Source organism: Tachyglossus aculeatus, chromosome 18, assembly GCF_015852505.1.
Source record: "Tachyglossus aculeatus isolate mTacAcu1 chromosome 18, mTacAcu1.pri, whole genome shotgun sequence".
NCBI lineage: Eukaryota > Metazoa > Chordata > Mammalia > Monotremata > Tachyglossidae > Tachyglossus > Tachyglossus aculeatus.
The window spans coordinates 24,724,170-24,744,927 of NC_052083.1; the positions used below are offsets into that span (position 1 = coordinate 24,724,170).

General features: G+C 48.4%; 1 protein-coding gene across 1 annotated transcript in view; it reads left to right on the forward strand.

The window, feature by feature from the left end:
* The window catches only part of HERC2 (HECT and RLD domain containing E3 ubiquitin protein ligase 2), a 319,306-nt gene that overhangs the window by 141,788 nt on the left and 156,760 nt on the right, over window positions 1–20,758 (forward strand). Inside the window, exons 25-30 of the mRNA XM_038760185.1 lie at window positions 4,667–4,817; window positions 9,798–10,012; window positions 14,522–14,654; window positions 14,751–14,878; window positions 17,138–17,333; window positions 20,571–20,707. Of these exons, the coding sequence (XP_038616113.1) occupies window positions 4,667–4,817; window positions 9,798–10,012; window positions 14,522–14,654; window positions 14,751–14,878; window positions 17,138–17,333; window positions 20,571–20,707 (960 nt within the window). The remainder of the gene's footprint in view (window positions 1–4,666; window positions 4,818–9,797; window positions 10,013–14,521; window positions 14,655–14,750; window positions 14,879–17,137; window positions 17,334–20,570; window positions 20,708–20,758) is intronic.

Consider the following 20,758-nt stretch of genomic DNA (forward strand, 5'->3'; position numbering starts at 1 on the left):
AGACGAGGAAACTGAGGCCCCGAGAAGGGAAGCGACTCGCCCAGAGTCACCCAGCTGACAGTCGGCAGAGCCAGGATTCGAACCCACGACCTCGGCCTCCAAAGCCCGGGCTCTTTCCACCGAGCCCCGCTGCTTCTCAGCTTCTCAGCGTGTCGGCACCCTCGTTTTTCATTTCTCGGGCTGTCCGTCTTCATTCATTCATTCAGTCGTATTTATTGAGCGCTTACGGTGTGCAGAGCACTGTACTGAGCGCTTGGGAAGGACAAGTGGGCAACATAGAGACGGTCCCTACCCAACATTCATTTGTTCATTCAATCGTATTTATTGTAGGGCTTACGGTGTGCAGAGCACTGTACTGAGCGCTTGGGAAGGACAAGTTGGCAACATAGAGAGACGGTCCCTACCCAACATTCATTCGTTCATTCATTCAATCAATCGTATTTATTGAGCGCTTACGGTGTGCAGAGCACTGTACTGAGCGCTTGGGAAGGACAAGTCGGCAACATATAGAGACGGTCCCTATTCATTCATTCATTCAGTCGTATTTATTGAGCGCTTACTGTGTGCAGAGCACTGTACTAAGCTCTTGGGAAGGACAAGTTGGCAACATATAGAGACAGTCCCTACCCAGCATTCATTCATTCATTCAATCGTATTTATTGAGTGCTTACGGTGTTCAGAACACTGTACTGAGCGCTTGGGAAGGACAAGTCGGCAACATATAGAGACAGTCCCTATTCATTCATTCATTCAGTCGTATTTATTGAGCGCTTACTGTGTGCAGAGCACTGTACTAAGTGCTTGGGAAGGACAAGTTGGCAACATATAGAGACGGTCCCTACCCAACATTCATTTATTCATTCATTCAGTCGTATTTATTGAGCGCTTAACGGTGTTCAGAGCACTGTACTGAGCGCTCGGGAAGGACAAGTTGGCAACATACAGAGACGGTCTCCATTCATTCATTCAGTCGTATTTATTGTAGGGCTTATGGTGTGCAGAGCACTGTACTAAGCGCTTGGGAAGGACAAGTTGGCAACATAGAGAGACGGTCCCTACCCAACATTCATTCGTTCATTCATTCAATCGTATTTATTGAGCGCTTACAGTGTGCAGAGCACTGGACTGAGCGCTTGGGAAGGACAAGTTGGCAACATATAGAGACAGTCATTCATTCATTCATTCAATCGTATTTATTGAGCGCTTACTGTGTGCAGAGCACTGTACTAAGCGCTTGGGAAGGACAAGTTGGCAACATAGAGAGACGGTCCCTACCCAACATTCATTCGTTCATTCATTCAATCAATCGTATTTATTGAGCGCTTACGGTGTGCAGAGCATTGTACTGAGCGCTTGGGAAGGACAAGTTGGCAACATATAGAGACGGTCCCTATTCATTCATTCAGTCGTATTTATTGAGCGCTTACTGTGTGCAGAGCACTGTACTGAGCGCTTGGGAAGGACAAGTTGGCAACATATAGAGACGGTCCCTACCCAACATTCATTCATTCATTCAATCGTATTTATCGAGCGCTTGCGGTGTTCAGAGCACTGTACTGAGCGCTTGGGAAGGACAAGTTGGCAACATATAGAGACGGTCTCCATTCATTCATTCAATCGTATTTATTGAGCGCTTACTCTGCAGAGCACTGTACTAAGCGCTTGGGAAGGACAAGTCGGCAACATAGACAGTCCCTACCCAACATTCATTCATTCATTCAATCGTATTTATTGAGCGCTTACGGTGTGCAGAGCACTGTACTGAGTGCTTGGGGAGGACAAGTTGGCAACATCTAGAGACGGTCCCTACCCAACAGCGGGCTCACGGTCTAGAAGGGGGAGACAGACAACAAAACAAAACCTATTAACAAAATAAAATAAATAGAATAAATACGCCCGAATAAATAAATGAATGGAGTAATAAATACGATAGGGTGCCTCTTTTCTTCAAAGATCCCAGCATTTTCCCCGTTTAACGGTTCATTTAGCTTTTCTTAAATGATGCAGTTCCCACCGGAGATAAAGCTATCCGTCCAGTTTCGATGGCCACAGTAAATGGCTAAACGGGGAAAGGGTCTGTTATTGCATCTCATGGAGAATTGTGACGGTTTTAATGAAAAGCAACGGTTTCCCAAGATACCACCCCCAAATTACTATTTTGTTTATTTGATTTTGTTAATATTCATTCAGCCGTATCTGTTGAGCGCTTACTGTGCGCAGAGCACCGTACTGAGCGCTTAACGTGATTTGTTTTGTTGTCCGTCTCCCCCTTCTAGACTGTGAGCCCGCTGTTGGGTAGGGACCGTCTCTATAAGTTGCCGGCTTGTACTTCCCAAGCGCTTAGTACAGTGCTCGGCACGCGGTAAGCGCTCGATAGATACGATTGAACGAATGAAATAGGAATAATCTCTGTTTCCAAAGTCGTTATTGTACCAGTGCTCTGCACGCGGTAAGCGCTCGATCGATACGATTGAACGATTGAAATAGGAATAATCTCTGTTTCCAAAGTCGTTATTGTACCAGTGCTCTGCACGCAGTAAGCGCTCGATAGATACGATTGAAATAGGAATAATATCTGTTTCCAAAGTCGTTATTGTACCAGTGCTCTGCACGCGGTAAGCGCTCGATCGATACGATTGAACGATTGAAATAGGAATAATCTCTGTTTCCAAAGTCGTTATTGTACCAGTGCTCTGCACGCGGTAAGCGCTCGATAGATACGACTGAAATAGGAATAATCTCTGTTTCCAAAGTCGTTATTGTACCGGTGCTCTGCACGCGGTAAGCGCTCGATCGATACGATTGAACGATTGAAATAGGAATAATCTCTGTTTCCAAAGCCGTTATTGTACCAGTGCTCTGCACGCGGTAAGCGCTCGACCGATACGATTGAACGAATGAAATAGGAATAATCTCTGTTTCCAAAGTCGTTATTGTACCAGTGCTCTGCACGCGGTAAGCGCTCGATCGATACGATTGAACGAATGAAATAGGAATAATCTCTGTTTCCAAAGCCGTTATTGTACCAGTGCTCTGCACGCGGTAAGCGCTTGATAGATACGATTGAAATAGGAATAATATCTGTTTCCAAAGCCGTTATTGTACCAGTGCTCTGCACGCGGTAAGCGCTCGATCGATACGATTGAACGAATGAAATAGGAATAATCTCTGTTTCCAAAGCCGTTATTGTACCAGTGCTCTGCACGCGGTAAGCGCTTGATAGATACGATTGAAATAGGAATAATATCTGTTTCCAAAGCCGTTATTGTACCAGTGCTCTGCACGCGGTAAGCGCTCGACAGATATGATTGAACGATTGAAATAGGAATAATCTCAGTTTCCAAAGTCGTTATTGTACCAGTGCTCTGCACGCGGTAAGCGCTTGATAGATACGATTGAAATAGGAATAATCTCTGTTTCCAAAGTCGTTATTGTACCAGTGCTCTGCACGCGGTAAGCGCTCGATCGATACGATTGAACGATTGAAATAGGAATAATCTCTGTTTCCAAAGTCGTTATTGTACCAGTGCTCTGCACGCGGTAAGCGCTCGATCGATACGATTGAACGATTGAAATAGGAATAATCTCTGTTTCCAAAGTCGTTATTGTACCAGTGCTCTGCACGCGGTAAGCGCTCGATAGATACGACTGAAATAGGAATAATCTCTGTTTCCAAAGTCGTTATTGTACCGGTGCTCTGCACGCGGTAAGCGCTCGACCGATACGATTGAACGAATGAAATAGGAATAATCTCTGTTTCCAAAGTCGTTATTGTACCAGTGCTCTGCACGCGGTAAGCGCTCGATAGATACGATTGAAATAGGAATAATCTCTGTTTCCAAAGCCGTTATTGTACCGGTGCTCTGCACGCGGTAAGCGCTCGACCGATACGATTGAACGAATGAAATAGGAATAATCTCTGTTTCCAAAATCGTTATTGTACCAGTGCTCTGCACGCGGTAAGCGCTCGATCGATACGATTGAACGAATGAAATAGGAATAATCTCTGTTTCCAAAGCCGTTATTGTACCAGTGCTCTGCACGCGGTAAGCGCTTGATAGATACGATTGAAATAGGAATAATATCTGTTTCCAAAGCCGTTATTGTACCAGTGCTCTGCACGCGGTAAGCGCTCGACAGATACGATTGAACGATTGAAATAGGAATAATCTCAGTTTCCAAAGTCGTTATTGTACCAGTGCTCTGCACGCGGTAAGCGCTCGATAGATACGATTGAAATAGGAATAATATCTGTTTCCAAAGCCGTTATTGTACCAGTGCTCTGCACGCGGTAAGCGCTCGACAGATACGATTGAGCGAATGAAATAGGAATAATCTCTGTTTCCAAAGTCGTTATTGTACCAGTGCTCTGCACGCGGTAAGCGCTCGATAGATACGATTGAAATAGGAATAATCTCAGTTTCCAAAGTGGTTATTGTAAATTTCGACGCTCACATCGGCCCACGCCTTAAAGATACTCTTGACAGAGCGACGTAGCAGGGTCGTCAGGAAGCTGTCGATCTCTCAAACAGCCGGACATGTGGTTGTTCACGTTTTTAGGCGAGCGGTCCGTGAGTCAGCCGGGGTGGTTCTGAAGTTCGAATCGGTCGTGTGGTTAATTAAGCTGGATTCCGAGCGGATGATGATGTTTTTTTCTCCCCCCCAGCCTGACCAAGAAGTGATCACCACCCCGGACCTCAGCAGCCTCTCTTCTCCTCTCGTGGATCCGGAAAGAAATCTGGGGCTGCTTCTTGGCCTCCACGCCTCTCACCTGGCCCTGAGTACGCCCTTGTCTCCTGTGGAGGTCGAATGCGCCAGTAAGGAGAACCATCTTTCCTATCATCCATTCCGTCATTCAATCATTTATTGAGCGCTTACGGTTTGCAGAGCACTGTACTAAGCGCTTGGGAAGCCCAAGTCGACAACCTAGAGAGACAGTCCCTACCCGCCAACGGGCTCACGGTCTAGAAGGGGGAGACAGACAACAAAACAAAATTTGTGGACCGGTGTCAAGTCAACAGAATAAATAGAAGGAAAGCTAGATTCATTCATTCATGCAGTCGTATTTATTGAGCGCTTACCGTGTGCAGAGCACTGTCCTAAGCGCTTGGGAAGCCCAAGTCGGCCACCTAGACAGACGGTCCCTAACCGCCAACGGGCTCACGGTCTAGAAGGGGGAGACAGACAACAAAACAAAATTTGTGGGCAGGTGTCAAGTCATCAGAAGAAACAGAAGGAAAGCTAGATTCATTCATTCATGCAATCGTATTTATTGAGCGCTTACCGTGTGCAGAGCACTGTCCTAAGCGCTTGGGAAATCCAAGTCGGCAACCTAGAGAGACGGTCCCTGCCCGACAACGGGCTCACGGTCTAGAAGGGGGAGACAGGCAACAAACAAAATTTGTGGGCTGGTGTCAAGTCATCAGAATAAACAGAAGGAAAGCTAGATTCATTCATTCATGCAGTCGTATTTATTGAGCGCTTACCGTGTGCAGAGCACTGTACTAAGCGCTTGGGAAGTCAAAGTTGGCAACCTATAGAGACGGTCCCTACCTGCCAACGGGCTCATGGTCTAGAAGGGGGAGACAGGCAACAAAACAAAATTTGTGGACCAGTGTCAAGTCATCCGAATAAATAGAAGGAAAGCTAGATGCGCATCATTAACAAAATAAATAGAATAGTGAATACGCACAAGTAAAATAAATAGAGTAATAAATAAAATAGAAATAAACCCTGAGTTTCCGAGCAGTTCGTCTGCAGAGCCCAGAGGGATTCTCTCCGGGCCTGAAATTTCAGTTCATTTGGTCCCAGGCTCGGATATTTTGGTATCCCCTCTTGGTTTGAGAATCCGTCCTGGAACAATAATCTGCCTTCTTATCCAGGTGGAAAGCATTTAAAGTTCAAGTCTCTTCCCTACAGCAGCGTGGCTCGGTGGCTTTAGCCCGGCTTTGGGAGTCGGAGGTCATGGGTTCAAATCCCGGCTCGGCCGCTTGTCAGCTGTGTGACCTTGGACGAGTCTCTTCACTTCTCTGGGCCTCAGTGACCTCACCTGGAAAATGGGGATTAAGATTGTGAGCCCCGCGTGGGACAACCTGATCACCATGTATCCTCCCCAGCGCTTAGAACGGTGCTTGGCACATAGTAAGCGCTTAACAAATACCGTTATTATTATTATTAGAACAGTGCTTGGCACATAGTAAGCGCTTAACAGATACCATCATTATTATTATTATTAGAACAGTGCTTGGCACATAGTAAGTGCTTAACAAATACTATTATTATTATTATTATTATTATTATTATTATTATAACAGTGCTTGGCACATAGTAAGCGCTTAACAGATACCATCATTATTATTATTATTAGAACAGTGCTTGGCACATAGTAAGTGCTTAACAAATACTATTATTATTATTATTATTATCATTATTATTATTGTAACAGTGCTTGGCACATAGTAAGCGCTTAACAAATACCAAAATTATTCTTATTAGTAGTAGTACTTGGGGAGAAGGCTCTCGTCCCCCTCGTCCCCCTCTCCATCCCCCCCATCTTACCTCCCTCCCTTCCCCACAGCGCCTGTATATATGTATATATGCTTGTACATATTTATTATTCTATTTATTTATTTTACTTGTACATATCTATTCTATTTATTTTATTTTGTTAGTATTTTTGCTTTTTTTTTTCCTCTGTCTCCCCCTTTTAGACTGTGAGCCCAATGTTGGGTAGGGACTGTCTCTATATGTTGCCAATTTGTACTTGCCAAGCGCTTAGTACAGTGCTCTGCACATAGTAAGCGCTCAATAAATGTGATTGATTGATTATTTCCGTCACCCTTTAAACATGATCGATATTTAATATTAATAATAATGATAATAATGGCATTTGTTAAGCACTTACTAAGTGCAAAGCGTTGAGCATCCCTGAGTGTTAACTGAGTTTCTTCTGCTATCTGCTTCCTTCTCCGCCCCCGTTGCATCCATTTTCGCCCTTCTCCACCGCCCTTTTCTTTATTCTGTGATGGACCAGGGGTTCTTGAATGCACAAGAATAGGGAATAAAGTGGATTCGCGTCGCAGTCCTCTGGAAAGACGGACTTCACTGGTGGGCGGCCAGTCAGTTGTGTTTCTCGAGCAGCTGGGAGACTCGTTACAGACTCATTTCCTGCCCACAGCAAGTTCATAGTCCGGGGGGGAGACGTTTTTCTGTAAAAAAAAATCTCCAGGACACGTCACCCCGCTCTTCCGAAGACGCCAACGGTTGGAGCAGCTGGGAGACTCATTACAGACTCATTTCCTGCCCACAGCAAGTTGATAGTCCCGAGGGGGAGACGCTTTTCTGTACAAATCTCCAGGACACGTCACCCCGCTCTTCAAAAGACGCCAACGGTTGCCCGTCCGCTTCCGCGGCCAACAAAAACTCGTCGCCGTTGGCTTTAAAGTAGTCCACCACCTTGCCCCCTCTTACCTCACCTCATTATTTTCCTTCTACAGCCCTAGCAAGAACAATTTGCTCCTCTAGTGCTAATCTTGCTATGCTTCGACCTCGCCCGCCGCACTGCCTGACCTCCCTCTGGCCCGGAGAGCCCTCCCTCTTCACATCCTGCCTTCGAAGCCTTATTAATAACAATGATAATAATAATAATAGCGGCGTTTATTAAGCGCTTACTGTTTTATAATAATAATAATAATAATAATAATGATGGCATTTATTAAGCGCTTACTATGTGCAAAGCACTGTTCTAAGCACTGGGGAGGTTACAAGGTGACCAGGTTGTCCCACGAGGGGCTCACAGTCTTAATCCCCATTTTACAGATGAGAGAACTGAGGCACAGAGAAGTTAAGTGACTTGCCCAAAGTCACACAGCTGACAATTGGCGGAGCCGGGATTTGAACCCATGACCTCAGACTCCAAAGCCCGGGCTCTTTTCCACTAAGCCACGTTTTAGACCGTGAGCCTACTGTTGGGTAGGGACTGTCTCTATATGTTGCCAATTTGCACTTCCCAAGCGCTTAGTACAGTGCTCTGCACACAGTAAGCGCTCAATAAATACGATTGATGATGATGATGATGATGATGATGATGATGATGATGATGATGATGATGAAGGCACAGCACGGCACTTAAATCCCGGCTCCGCCACTTGTCAGCTGTGTGACTTAACTGCTCCGGGCCTCAGTTCCCTCATCTGTAAAATGGGGATGGAGACTGGGAGCCCCCCAGTGGGACAAACTGGTCACCTTGTAACCTCTCCAGCGCTTAGAACAGGGCTTTGCACTTAGTAAGCGCTTAATAAATGCCATCATTATTATTATTATTATTATCATTAGAACAGTGCTCAGCACTTAGAACAGTGCTTTGCACATAGTAAGTGCTTAACAAATACTTCCCAAGCACTTAGTACAGCGCTCTGCACACAGTAAGCGCTCAATAAATACGATTGATGATGATGATGATGATTAAATGAATGAATGAATGAATGAAGTACCATCATCATCATCCTCCAAGAGGCTTTCCCCGACTAAACCCTGATTTCCTCTTCCCCCACTCCCTTCTGTGTCACCCCGACACGCTCCCTATTTTTCATTCGTTCATTCGGTCGTATTTATGGAGCGCTTACTGTGTGCAGAGCGCTGTAGTAAGCGCCCGGGAAGTCCAAGTCGGCAACCTATAGAGACGGGCCCCACCCAACAACGGGCTCACCGTCTAGAAGGGGGAAACTGACGACAAAACGAAACACGGAGACGGGTGTCAAAATCGGCAGAACAAATAGAATTAAAGCTCTCCCACTCCTAGCCCCACAGCACTTATGTAAATATCTGTAATTTTATTTATTTGTTATAATAATGGCATTTTTTAAGTGCTTACTATGTGCAAAGCAGCGTTCTACGCGCTGGGGAGGTTACAAGGTGATCAGGTTGTCCCACGGGGGGCTCACAGTCTTCATCCCCATTTTCCAGATGAGGTAACTGAGGCCCAGAGAAGTGAAGCGACTTGCCCAGAGTCACCCAGCTGACAGTTGGCGGAGCCGGGATTTGAACCCACGACCTCTGGCTCTTTCCACTGTGCCACGCTGCTTCTCTAGTCTAATGGGTTCTTCTAGACTGTGAGCCCGTTGTCGGGTAGGGACCGTCTCTATGTGTTGCCAATTTGTACTTCCCAAGCGCTTATTACAGTGCTCTGCACACAGTAAGCGCTCAATAAATACGATTGAATGAGTGAATAATCTTTTCTAATCTACTGTCCACGTCCGTCTCCCCCTCTAGTCTGTAAGCTCGTTGTGGACGGGGAATATATCTCTTATATTGTACTCTCCCGTGCGCTTAGCACAGTGAACTGCCCACGGTAAGCGCTCAATAAATACGATCGACCGACTGACTTTAAGCAGTGGGTCTCCTCCGTGCTCGTAAGATATTAGCAGGTTTGCCACTGGGTTGGATCCTTTTCCATCTTTCACGGCTCTGTTACAACAAGTTGTTGCCAACTTGTACTTCCCAAGAGCTTAATACAGTGCTCTGCACACTGTAAGCGCTCAATAAATACGATTGATTGATTGATTGATTGATTTTTCCGATAGTTGGGGCAAGTGCCTGTTGTCTTTCCCATCATACTGAAATACAGTGTGCCATTGGACACCCAAAATAATTTTGGTCGCAGTTCGAAACAACAGCCGAGCGCTCGGACCAGCTGGAAAAGAAATGAAATTGGCTACTCGTTTTCTAATGAAAATGTCCGTCTCCACGTTGCTTAACAGTCGATCTTCCTCCGGTGTTTCTTTTTTTTTCCTTTCTAGAATGGCTTAAGTCATCTATATTTTCTGGAGGTTTGCAGACCAGTCAGATCCACTACAGTTACAATGAAGAGAAAGATGAAGACCACTGCAGTTCTCCCGGGAATACCGCGGCCAGTAAATCCAAACTCTATTCCCAAAGACTGACGTGGAGTGACCATTCCCAGCCCTTTCTGCAGGCTATCGCCGATAACAACATTCAGGATCACACCGTGAAGGTAAGCTCTGCCAGTTAACGGGGAAGGACAAGCGCCGTCATCTTCCGAAGCGTAGAACGGATGCGCTCTGCGCTTTGGGTGATTGGCCCCGAGACCTACCTCGACGGGCGGATCGCAGTCGATTCGTGGCGTCTGCCTTCCGGATAGTTGTTCGAGCTCCCCACCGGATTTAATTCGGCGAACCTGAGGGGCGGGTGAAACCGAGAGTTGAATCGTCAAAAGCCAGGTTAGTCGTGTAATTCAATTCAAATCTGGGGTGTGATCGTTTCGGTAGATTGAGGCGATTTTGTTAAAATATCCTGGACAAGTTTCCGGATCTGCCAAAGCGGACGCGAAGAAATGAAGAGTTTGCGGCAACTTGATTTAGTGAAAAGAGCGTGGGCCTATGGTAGATTGAAGCGGTCTTGTTAAAATATCCTCGACAAGTTTCCGGATCTACCAAAGCGTACGCGAAGGGATGAAGAGTTTGCGGCAACTTGGTTTAGTGAAAAGAGCGTGGGCCTATGGTAGATTGAGACGGTCTTGTTAAAATATCCTCGACAAGTTTCTGGATCTACCAAAGCGTACACGAAGGAATGAAGAGTTTGCGGCAACTTGGTTTAGTGAAAAGAGCGTGGGCCTACGGTAGATTGAGGCGGTCTTGTTAAAATATCCTGGACAAGTTTCCGGATCTACCAAAGTGGACGAGAAGGAATGAAGAGTTTGCGGCAACTTGGTTTAGTGAAAAGAGCGTGGGCCTATGGTAGATTGAGGCGATCTTGTTAAAATATCCTGGACAAGTTTCCGGATCTACCAAAGCGGACGAGAAGGAATGAAGAGTTTGCGGCAACTTGGTTTAGTGGAAAGAGCGTGGGCCTATGGTAGATTGAGGCGGTCTTGTTAAAATGGACAAGTTTCCAGATCTACCAAAGCGTACACGAAGGAATGAAGAGTTTGCGGCAACTTGGTTTAGTGAAAAGAGCGTGGGCCTATGGTAGATTGAGGCGGTCTTGGTAAAATATCCTGGACAAGTTTCCGGATCTTCCAAAGCGTACACGAAGGAATGAAGAGTTTGCGGCAACTTGGTTTAGTGGAAAGAGCGTGGGCCTATGGTAGATTGAGGTGGTCTTGTTAAAATACCCTCGACAAGTTTCTGGATCTGCCAAAGCGTACACGAAGGAATGAAGAGTTTGCGGCAACTTGGTTTAGTGAAAAGAGCGTGGGCCTATGGTAGATTGAGGTGGTCTTGTTAAAATATCCTCGACTAATTTCCGGATCTACCAAAGCGTACGCGAAGGGATGAAGAGTTTGCGGCAACTTGGTTTAGTGAAAAGAGCGTGGGCCTAAGTCTGAGGACGTAGATTTTAATCCAGTTGCCAGCTGGGTGACCTCGGGCAATCGCTTAAGTTCTCCGTGCCTCCGTCCTGTCATCTGTAAAATGGGGATTAAATACGTGTTTTCCCTCCTACTCAGACTGTGAGTCCCGCGCGGGACGGGGACTGGGTGGCTCAGTGGAAAGATCCCGGGCTTTGGAGTCAGAAGTCATGGGTTCAAATCCCGGCTCCGCCAGTTGTCAGCTGGGTGACTTTGGGCCAGTCACTTCACTTCTCTGGGCCTCAGTTCCCTCGTCTGGAAAATGGGGATTAAGACTGTGCGCCCCACGCGGGACAACCTGATCACCCTGTAACCTCCCAGCGCCTAGAACAGTGCTTTGCACACAATAAGCGCTTAATAAATGCCATTATTATTATTATTATTAACTCATTCATTCATTCAATCATATTTATTGAGCGCTTGCTGCGTGCAGAGCACTGTACTAAGCGCTTGGGAAGGACAAGTCGGCAACATCTAGAGACGGTCCCCACCCAACAGCGGGCTCACAGTCTAGAAGGGGGAGACAGGCAACAAAACCAAACGTGTGGACGGGTGTCAAGTCGTCAGAATAAATAGAAGGAAAGCTAGATGCGTGTCATTAACAAAATCAATAGAGTAGTAAATATGTCCAAGTAAAATAGAGTAATAAATCTGTACAAACAAATATACAGGCGCAGTGGGGAGGGGAAGGAGATAGGGCTGGAGGAGGAGAGGAAAAACGGGGGCTCAGTCCGGGAAGGCCTCCCGGAGCGTTGTGTTAGTACAGTGTTAAGCGCTTAGTACAGTGCCCTGCACACAGTAAGCGCTCAATAAATACGATTGAATGAATGAATGGAGGAGGTGAGCTCTCGGAAGAACTCGTATCTTCCCCAGTGCTTGACGCATTTAACGAATACCACTAAAAAAAATCTTCAGCGGACGTGGACAGCGGCTCATTTTGGAGGCTTTTAGGCAGTTGTGAAACGGTTTCCCTCGCTTCGTTCGCGAGGCAGTCCACAGCCCAATAGTTGCGAGCTGTGATTTACTGAGAGGGGAAGTTGGAAATTAAGGGAAAAGTAGAAGATTGTTCGACAGACCGTCCAAACGGTCTCCACAGAGCTTGATTCCATACAGGTAAGCCCCTTTCTGTCGTGAAACATAGGTAACGCCTACGGCCACCGCCTTCGACCTCTCACTCTCCAGTAGCTCCTTTCCCATGTGCTTTCAATTTATCCCCCTTTCTAAAGAAGAAAGAAAAGCTTCCCACCCCCACCAGTTATCACCCCATCTCCCTCCCGTCGGTCCTCGGGCGAGTTGTTTCCATCTTCCGCTTCCTCTCCTTCGACCTCTCACTCTCCGGTAGCTCCTTTCCCCCGTGCTTTCAATTTATCCCCCTTTCTAAAAAAGGAAGAAAAGCTTCCCATCCCCACCAGTTATCACCCCATCTCCCTCCTGTCGGTCCTCGGGCGAGTTGTTTCCATCTTCCGCTTCCTCTCCTTCGACCTCTCACTCTCCGGTAGCTCCTTTCCCCCCGTGCTTTCAATTTATCCCCCTTTCTAAAAAAGGAAGAAAAGCTTCCCGTCCCCACCAGTTATCACCCCATCTCCCTCCTGTCGGTCCTCAGGCGAGTTGTTTCCATCTTCCGCTTCCTCTCCTTCGACCTCTCACTCTCCGGTAGCTCCTTTCCCCCATGCTTTCAATTTATCCCCCTTTCTAAAAAAGGAAGAAAAGCTTCCCACCCCCACCAGTTATCACCCCATCTCCCTCCTGTCGGTCCTCGGGCAAGTTGTTTCCATCTTCCGCTTCCTCTCCTTCTACCTCTCACTCTCCGGTAGCTCCTTTCCCCCATGCTTTCAATTTATCCCCCTTTCTAAAAAAGAAAGAAAACCTTCCCATCCCCACCAGTTATCACCCCATCTCCCTCCTGTCAGTCCTCAGGCGAGTTGTTTCCATCTTCCGCTTCCTCTCCTTCGACCTCTCACTCTCCGGTAGCTCCTTTCCCGTGTGCTTTCAATTTATCCCCCTTTCTAAAAAAGAAATAAAACCTTCCCATCCCCACCCGTTATCACCCCATCTCCCTCCTGTCGGTCCTCAGGCGAGTTGTTTCCATCTTCCGCTTCCTCTCCTTCGACCTCTCACTCTCCGGTAGCTCCTTTCCCCCGGGCTTTCAATTTATCCCCCTTTCTAAAAAAGGAAGAAAAGCTTCCCGTCCCCACCAGTTATCACCCCATCTCCCTCCTGTCGGTCCTCAGGCGAGTTGTTTCCATCTTCCGCTTCCTCTCCTTTGACCTCTCACTCTCCAGTAGCTCCTTTCCCGCGTGCTTTCAATTTATCCCCCTTTCTAAAAAAGGAAGAAAAGCTTCCCATCCCCACCAGTTATCACCCCGTCTCCCTCCTGTCGGTCCTCAGGCGAGTTGTTTCCATCTTCCGCTTCCTCTCCTTCAACCTCTCACTCTCCGGTAGCTCCTTTCCCCCCGTGCTTTCAATTTATCCCCCTTTCTAAAAAAGGAAGAAAAGCTTCCCATCCCCACCAGTTATCACCCCATCTCCTTTCTGTCGGTCCTCGGGCAAGTTGTTTCCAAATCTTCCGCTTCCTCTCCTTCGACCTGTCACTCTCCGGTAGCTCCTTTCCCCCGTGCTTTCAATTTATCCCCCTTTCTAAAAAAGGAAGAAAAGCTTCCCATCCCCACCAGTTATCACCCCGTCTCCCTCCTGTCGGTCCTCGGGCGAGTTGTTTCCATCTTCCGCTTCCTCTCCTTCGACCTCTCACTCTCCAGTATCTCCTTTCCTGCATGCTTTCAATTTATCCCCCTTTCTAAAAAAGAAAGAAAAGCTTCCCACCCCCACCAGTTATCACCCCGTCTCCCTCCTGTCGGTCCTCAGGCGAGTTGTTTCCATCTTCCGCTTCCTCTCCTTCGACCTCTCACTCTCCGGTAGCTCCTTTCCCCCGCGCTTTCAATTTATCCCCCTTTCTAAAAAAGGAAGAAAAGCTTCCCATCCCCACCAGTTATCACCCCATCTCCTTTCTGTCGGTCCTCGGGCGAGTTGTTTCCATCTTCCGCTTCCTCTCCTTCGATTCTCTCTCCGCCCTCCTGCAGTTCCAGAGCGGAGAAGGGCCGATCCCGCCGGGATGCTGACGATGGCTGAATTTTGTCGTTGTTATGTCTCCGCGTGCAGGACTTTCTGTGTCAGATAGAGAGATACTGTAAGCAGTGCCATTTGACGACGCCCATAACCTTCCCTCCCGAGCACCCCGTGGAAGAAGTCGGCCGCCTGCTGTTATGTTGCCTTCTGAAACACGAGGATTTAGGTAGGAGGGGAGCGTTCCTGGTCGAGGGATCCTGCGTTCTTGAGTTTGCCTGGCGTGCTGGGCCCTGCGCGACGGTTTCCCCGCTGTCTTTGGCAGGACACGTGGCCTTGTCTTTAGTCCAGCCTGGCACCCTGGGCGTTGAACCAGTCAAGCACCGCACGCTACCCAAGGCCGTAGTGGAAGTGTGTCGAGTTGTCTACCAGGCAAAATGCTCTCTAATTAAGGTAATCGCGCCGTCACCTCGTGTGTGCCTCCTCGGGTCGCCGGTGCGTGTGTTTGTGGCGGGGGGGAGGTTAAAACCATTTCATTCATTCATTCATTCAATCGTATTTATTGAGCGCTTACCGTGTGCAGAGCACTGTACTAAGCGCTCGGGGAGTACGACTTGGCAACGTAGACGGTCCCTACCCAGCAGCGGGCTCACATAATAATAACGATGGTATCTGTTACGCGCTTACTGTGTGCAGAGCACTGCCGGGGAGGTCACGGGGTGATGGGGTGGTCCCCCGGGGGGCTCCCGGCCTTCATCCCCATTTTCCGGATGAGGTCACGGAAGCCCGGAGAAGTGAAGTGGCTTGCCCAGAGTCGCCCGGCTAAGTGGCGGAGTAATGGTGCTTTTAGTGGGAGGGCTTCACTGAGCTACTAAGTGCCATCATTGTTATTATTATTATTATCATTGAGGGGTCTTCTATCATCTTCTAGACTGTGAGCCCACTGTTGGGAAGGAACCGTCTCTATACGTTGCCAACTTGTGCTTCCCAAGCGCTTAGTCCAGTGCTCTGCACACAGCAAGCGCTCAATAAATACGATTGAATGAATGAATGAATACTGAGCCCTTTAGAAGCAAAGGAGATATTCCCAGCCCCGGGGAGCTCGCGCTTCGGCCGGAGGGCTAGATAATAATAACAATAATAATGATGATGGCATTTATCAAGCGCTTACTATGTGCAAAGCGCTGTTCTAAGCGCTGGGGGGGTACAAGGTAATCAGGTCGTCCCACGGGGGGCTCACAGGCTTCATCCCCATTTTCCAGATGAGGGAACTGAGGCCCGGAGAAGCGAGGTGACTTGCCCAGAGTCACCCGGCTGACAGTCGGTGGAGCCGGGATTCGAACCCCTGACCTCTGACTCCAAAGCCCGGGCTCTTTCCATTGAGCAGTGATAATGATGGCATTTATTGAGCGCTTACTATGTGCAAGGCACTGTTCTTAGTGCTGGGGAGGTTACAAGGTGATTCATTTATTCAGCCGTATTTATTGAGCGCTTACTGTGTACTACGCGCTTGAGAAGTACAAGTTGGCAACATATAGAGATGGTCCCTACCCAGCAGTGGGCTCACAGTCTCAGGTTGTCCCACAGTGGGGCAGCTCGCAATCTTCGTCCCCATTTTCCAGATGAGGGAACTGAGGCCCGGAGAAGCGAAGTGACTCACCCAGAGTCACCCAGCTGACAATTGGCGGAGCCGGGATTTGAACCCACGACCTCCAACTCCAAAGCCCGGGCTCTTTCCGCTGAGCCACGATAGATCAGAGAAGCAGCATAGCTTAGTGGAAAGAGCAGGGTCTTGGGTGTCGGAGGCGGTGGGTTCTAATTCCGGCACCGCCACCCGTCAGCTGGGTGACTTTGGGCGAGTCACTTCCCTTCTCCGGGCCTCGGTTGCCTCATCTGTAAAACGGGAGCCCCGTGGGGCTTGTATTTCCCCCAGCTAAGTTTAGAACAGTGCTCGACCCGTAGTAAGCACTTAAATACCATCATTATAACTCCTTCGGTCGTATTTATTGAGCGCTCACTGCGCGCGGAGCATATTATGTACGAAGCCTGACAAGCAGGGGCGACCGGAGTAACTGAATCGAACGTTCAGTACACGTGAGTCCTGAGAGCGGATTCAAACGGCGTACACGTACGCTGAAGCTGTTGGCTCGGTGGAAAGAGCCCGGGCTTTGGAGTCAGAGGTCGTGGGTTCAAATCCTTGTCAGCCGGGTGACTCTGGGCAAGTCACTTCACTTCTCTGGGCCTCAGTTGGAAAATGGAAAATGGGGATGAAGACCAATCACTTCACTTCTCTGGGCCTCAGTCGGAAAATGGAAAATGGGGATGAAGACCGGGAGCCCCCCGGGGAACAACTTCGTAACCTCCCCGGCGCTTAGAAGATATAGTAAGTGCTTAATAAATGCCATTATTATTATTATTATTATTATTATTATTATTAGAACGGTACTTGGCACACAGTAAGCGCTTAATAAATGCCACGGATGTCGAGAAATGAGTCAAGAAAAGCCGGGAGAAAGTGGGGTTTTAAGAGGATTTTTGCAGGCGGAGAGGGCTGTGGTCCAGACTGTTAGCTCGTCGTGGGCAGGGAGCGTGTCTGGTATATTGTAATATTCTCCTCTCTGCGCGCGGTAAGCGCCCTGGATTGACGGGTAAGCGCTCAGTAAGCGGCCCCGCTGGATGGACCGCCCGCCCCCTGCTCCGTTTGCTTTGCAGACCCACCAGGAGCAGGGCCGTTCCTACAAAGAGGTGTGCGCCCCGGTCATCGAACGTCTGCGCTTCCTTTTTAACGAGCTGCGCCCCGCGGTCTGCAACGACCTCTCGATCATGTCCAAGCTGAAACTTGTGAGCTCCCTGCCTCGCTGGAGGAGGATGGCCCAGAAGATCATTCGAGAGAGGAGGAAAACAAGAGGTGAGACGGCCGGGCCGCGGGAAAGTCGTCCCGTGATGGGGTAGAGACCGCACCCGTACCGTCGGTCTGTTTTCCGAACGCTCGTAAATGGGCCCCTTGCCCATTTTAAGTTGGGAAAATCATCCCGTGATGGGGTAAAGACTGCTTATGTACCATCATTCCGTTTTTCCAACACTCATAAATCGAGTAAAGACTACTCATTCCCGTCCATCAACTTTCTTCCACACGTGTACGGGAATTGCGTTACCGTTGGACGGAAGAGGTAGCGAGAAGCTTTAATAATACTAATAATAACGATGGCATTTATTAAGCGCTTACCATGTGCAAAGCACTGTTCTAAGCACTGGGGAGGTTACAAGGCGATCGGGTTGTCCCCCGGAGGGCTCACAGTCTTAATAATAATAATAATAATAATAATAACGGCATCTATTAAGCGCTTACGATATGCAAAGCACTGTTCTAAGCACTGGGGGGGGAATACAAGGTAATCAGGTTGTCCCACGTGGGGCTCACAGTCTTAATCCCCATTTTACAGATGAGGGAACTGAGGCCCAGAGAAGTCAAGTGACTTGCCCAAAGTCCCGCAGCTGTCAGTTGGCAGAGCAGGGATTTGAACCCACATCCTCTGACTCCAAAGCCCGGGCTCTTTCCACTGAGCCACGCTGCTTCTCCAATCTCCAGTCTTCATCCCCATTTTCAGACGAGGTCACTGAGGCACACTGAATGAAGTGCCGTCACGAGAAGCAGCGTGGCTCGGTGGAAGGAGCCCGGGCCCTGGACCCGGAGGTCGTGGGTTCAAATCCCGGCTCCGCCAACTGTCAGCTGTGGGACTTGGGGCAAGTCACTTGACTTCTCTGGGCCTCGGGTACCTCATCTGGAAAATGGGGATTAAAATGGCGTGAGCCCCCCGTGGGACCACCTGATCACCTTGTAACCTCCCCAGCGCTTAGAACGGTAGTAAGGGCTTAACAAATGCCCACATTATTATTATCATTCCGTTTACGGGAATCGCGTCACCGTTGGACGGGAGAGATATTGAGAAGCTCCCTTCGTTGACGGGTACACTGAATGAAGTACTGTCACGATAGTTCAAAAATACTTTTCCGTAGGATTGCTTTCCACCCCTCTACGTTGGGAGCTCCTCACGGACAAGGGGTTAGCCCACTGTTGGGTAGGGACTGTCTCTATATATTGCCAATTTGTGCTTCCCAAGTGCTTAGTACAGTGCTCTGCACATAGTAAGCGCTCAATAAATACGATTGATTGATTGATCCGCTCTCACTTCCTCAGTACCCGCTATAGAACCACAGAAAGACGAGCGCGGAATCGATTACTTGATTGCACCGAAGGGTTTAAGGCCTAAAATCCTTCTTAGAAATAGCCAGTTGTGCAAAAAGGCTCTGTAACCAATAATGTCGTCCATTGGTAATGATAAAGGATGGAGCCTCCCGTGGAAAATGGTGGACGAACTTCCGCCCTGAGACTTTTAGACCCGAGTATCAGGCAAAAAAAATTGTTTCCAGTGCGATTGGCGGCACAGCAGCATTTCCAGTCTCTGGTCCTGCCAGTAGGGATTGGGCTGGGGCACAGGATTCATTCGTTCAGTCATTCGGTCGTATCTACTGAGCGCCTACTGTGTGCGGAGCCCTGGGCTGAGCGCTTGGGAAGCCCGAGTCGGCAACGTATAGAGACGGTCCCTACCCAACGACGGGCTCGCGGTCTAGAAGGGGGAGACGGACGACAAAACGAAACACGTGGACGGAGTGGCGGGAGGGTCGAGGAAGCGTCCGTGGAAGAAGGGACGTGCCATTTCGGGGACCTTTTCTGAGGGATTTTCCGGTTGTTGCATTTTAAACCCTCACGCCCGTTTTACGCGTTAGGAGGCCAACCCTGTGCCAGTCGGACGTGATGTAGCGTAATCGACCAGCTAGTCCGTCGGTCCTTTCCGTTCGGGACTCTGGATTTTATTTGATTGTATTTTTTTTGAAGTCCTGGGCACAGACAAACACCCCGTCCGGCCGGCGAGTTTCTGCTGTGATCGCGACGGGCCGTTTTTTAACGCCTTGTCTAGCGATATCTGTTCCCGAGGATTTTCCAGCTGCTCCCGTCCTTCGCGGTCAGGTACCGAGATGGATCGATGTTGCTCTGTTGCCCATCTTGGGGGTGGACGTTAAAAGAGAGGTCTTTAGGAAATTTTATGCCTTTTTTTTTTTTTTTGGACGTAACATCGAATGGAGCCGTCGCTTCGGGGAGGAAAGCCTGGATGTTTCGCTCAGCTCCCGTAACTCCGGGGGCTGGAGATTCTTGGCCTGGCATTCAGTACAGTTCCGAACAATAGCGCGGACTTGCAGAGAGACAAGTGGTGTTTGTTTTTAACCACAGAATCAGTCAGTCTCCAACTTGCGGATGAATCCCGGCACTTGACGTTCCTCCTTCACTTTTTCTGCCCGTTCCTTTGCAGGAGGCTGGAGACGAACCCTCCGCTTTCCTTCCTCAAATCTGTCATCCCCCTCTCTCTTCCCACCAGTCTCGTTTAAGAACTGATGGCCAAAGGGGCTTGTGGCCCGGAAAGTTTGGCCGATTAGTTTCCTCACTACTCAGACTCAGGGACTGGCTCTCGGCAGCATAGCTATGATTTTCCAAATTTTAAAATCCCTACCTTTTTTTTTTTAACGGTATTAAGTGCTCACTCTGTGCCGGGCACCGCATTACGCTTTGACCGGAAATAACGCTACTCGGGAAATCACGTTTTTGAGCGGGGTCGGCACTTCTGCCTTAAAATGACGAAGGTCGCCTGCGGCAGGTGGGCAGAAATGGAGAGAAGTGGGAAGAGGAGGGAGAAACAGGGAGCAGGAGGAAAGGCTCAGAGAGAGCCAAGTATAAATGAACAGGCTGGCGATAATTAGAGATGGGCAGCGTCCGTCTTGTGCCCGGCCAGCGTTTGTGATGCCAATTTGTACTTCCCAAGCGCTTAGTACAGTGCTCTGCACATAGTAAGCGCTCAATAAATACGATTGATTGATTGATTGTGAGAGGGGATTTAACTGATAGAGAGAAAACAGACTTACTAATTCAGTACTGAGTCTTTGAGGGCACACTGATAAAGCTGATTTTATGTGGTTATTATAAAACAGCATTGATGCACTTTAAATTCAGGTATCTTTGATTAAAAGATCACTGTTGGGGAAGAATTTTTCCAAAAAGAGGGTTTCTTTTCCCCCCTCCCTTTGTTTACAGTGCCCAAAAAGTCGGAATCCGCCGACGTGGAAGAATCTAAAATTGGAAACGAAGAGGGAGATTTAGAAGAGCCATGCCTTCTGGCCCACAGCCCCGTATCGGTTGAGAAGAGACCCTTACCGCTTAAATCACCGAAGGTAAAGTACCTTCCTGAATTTGGAGAGGATTAAAAGAAAAGCAGAAGTGCA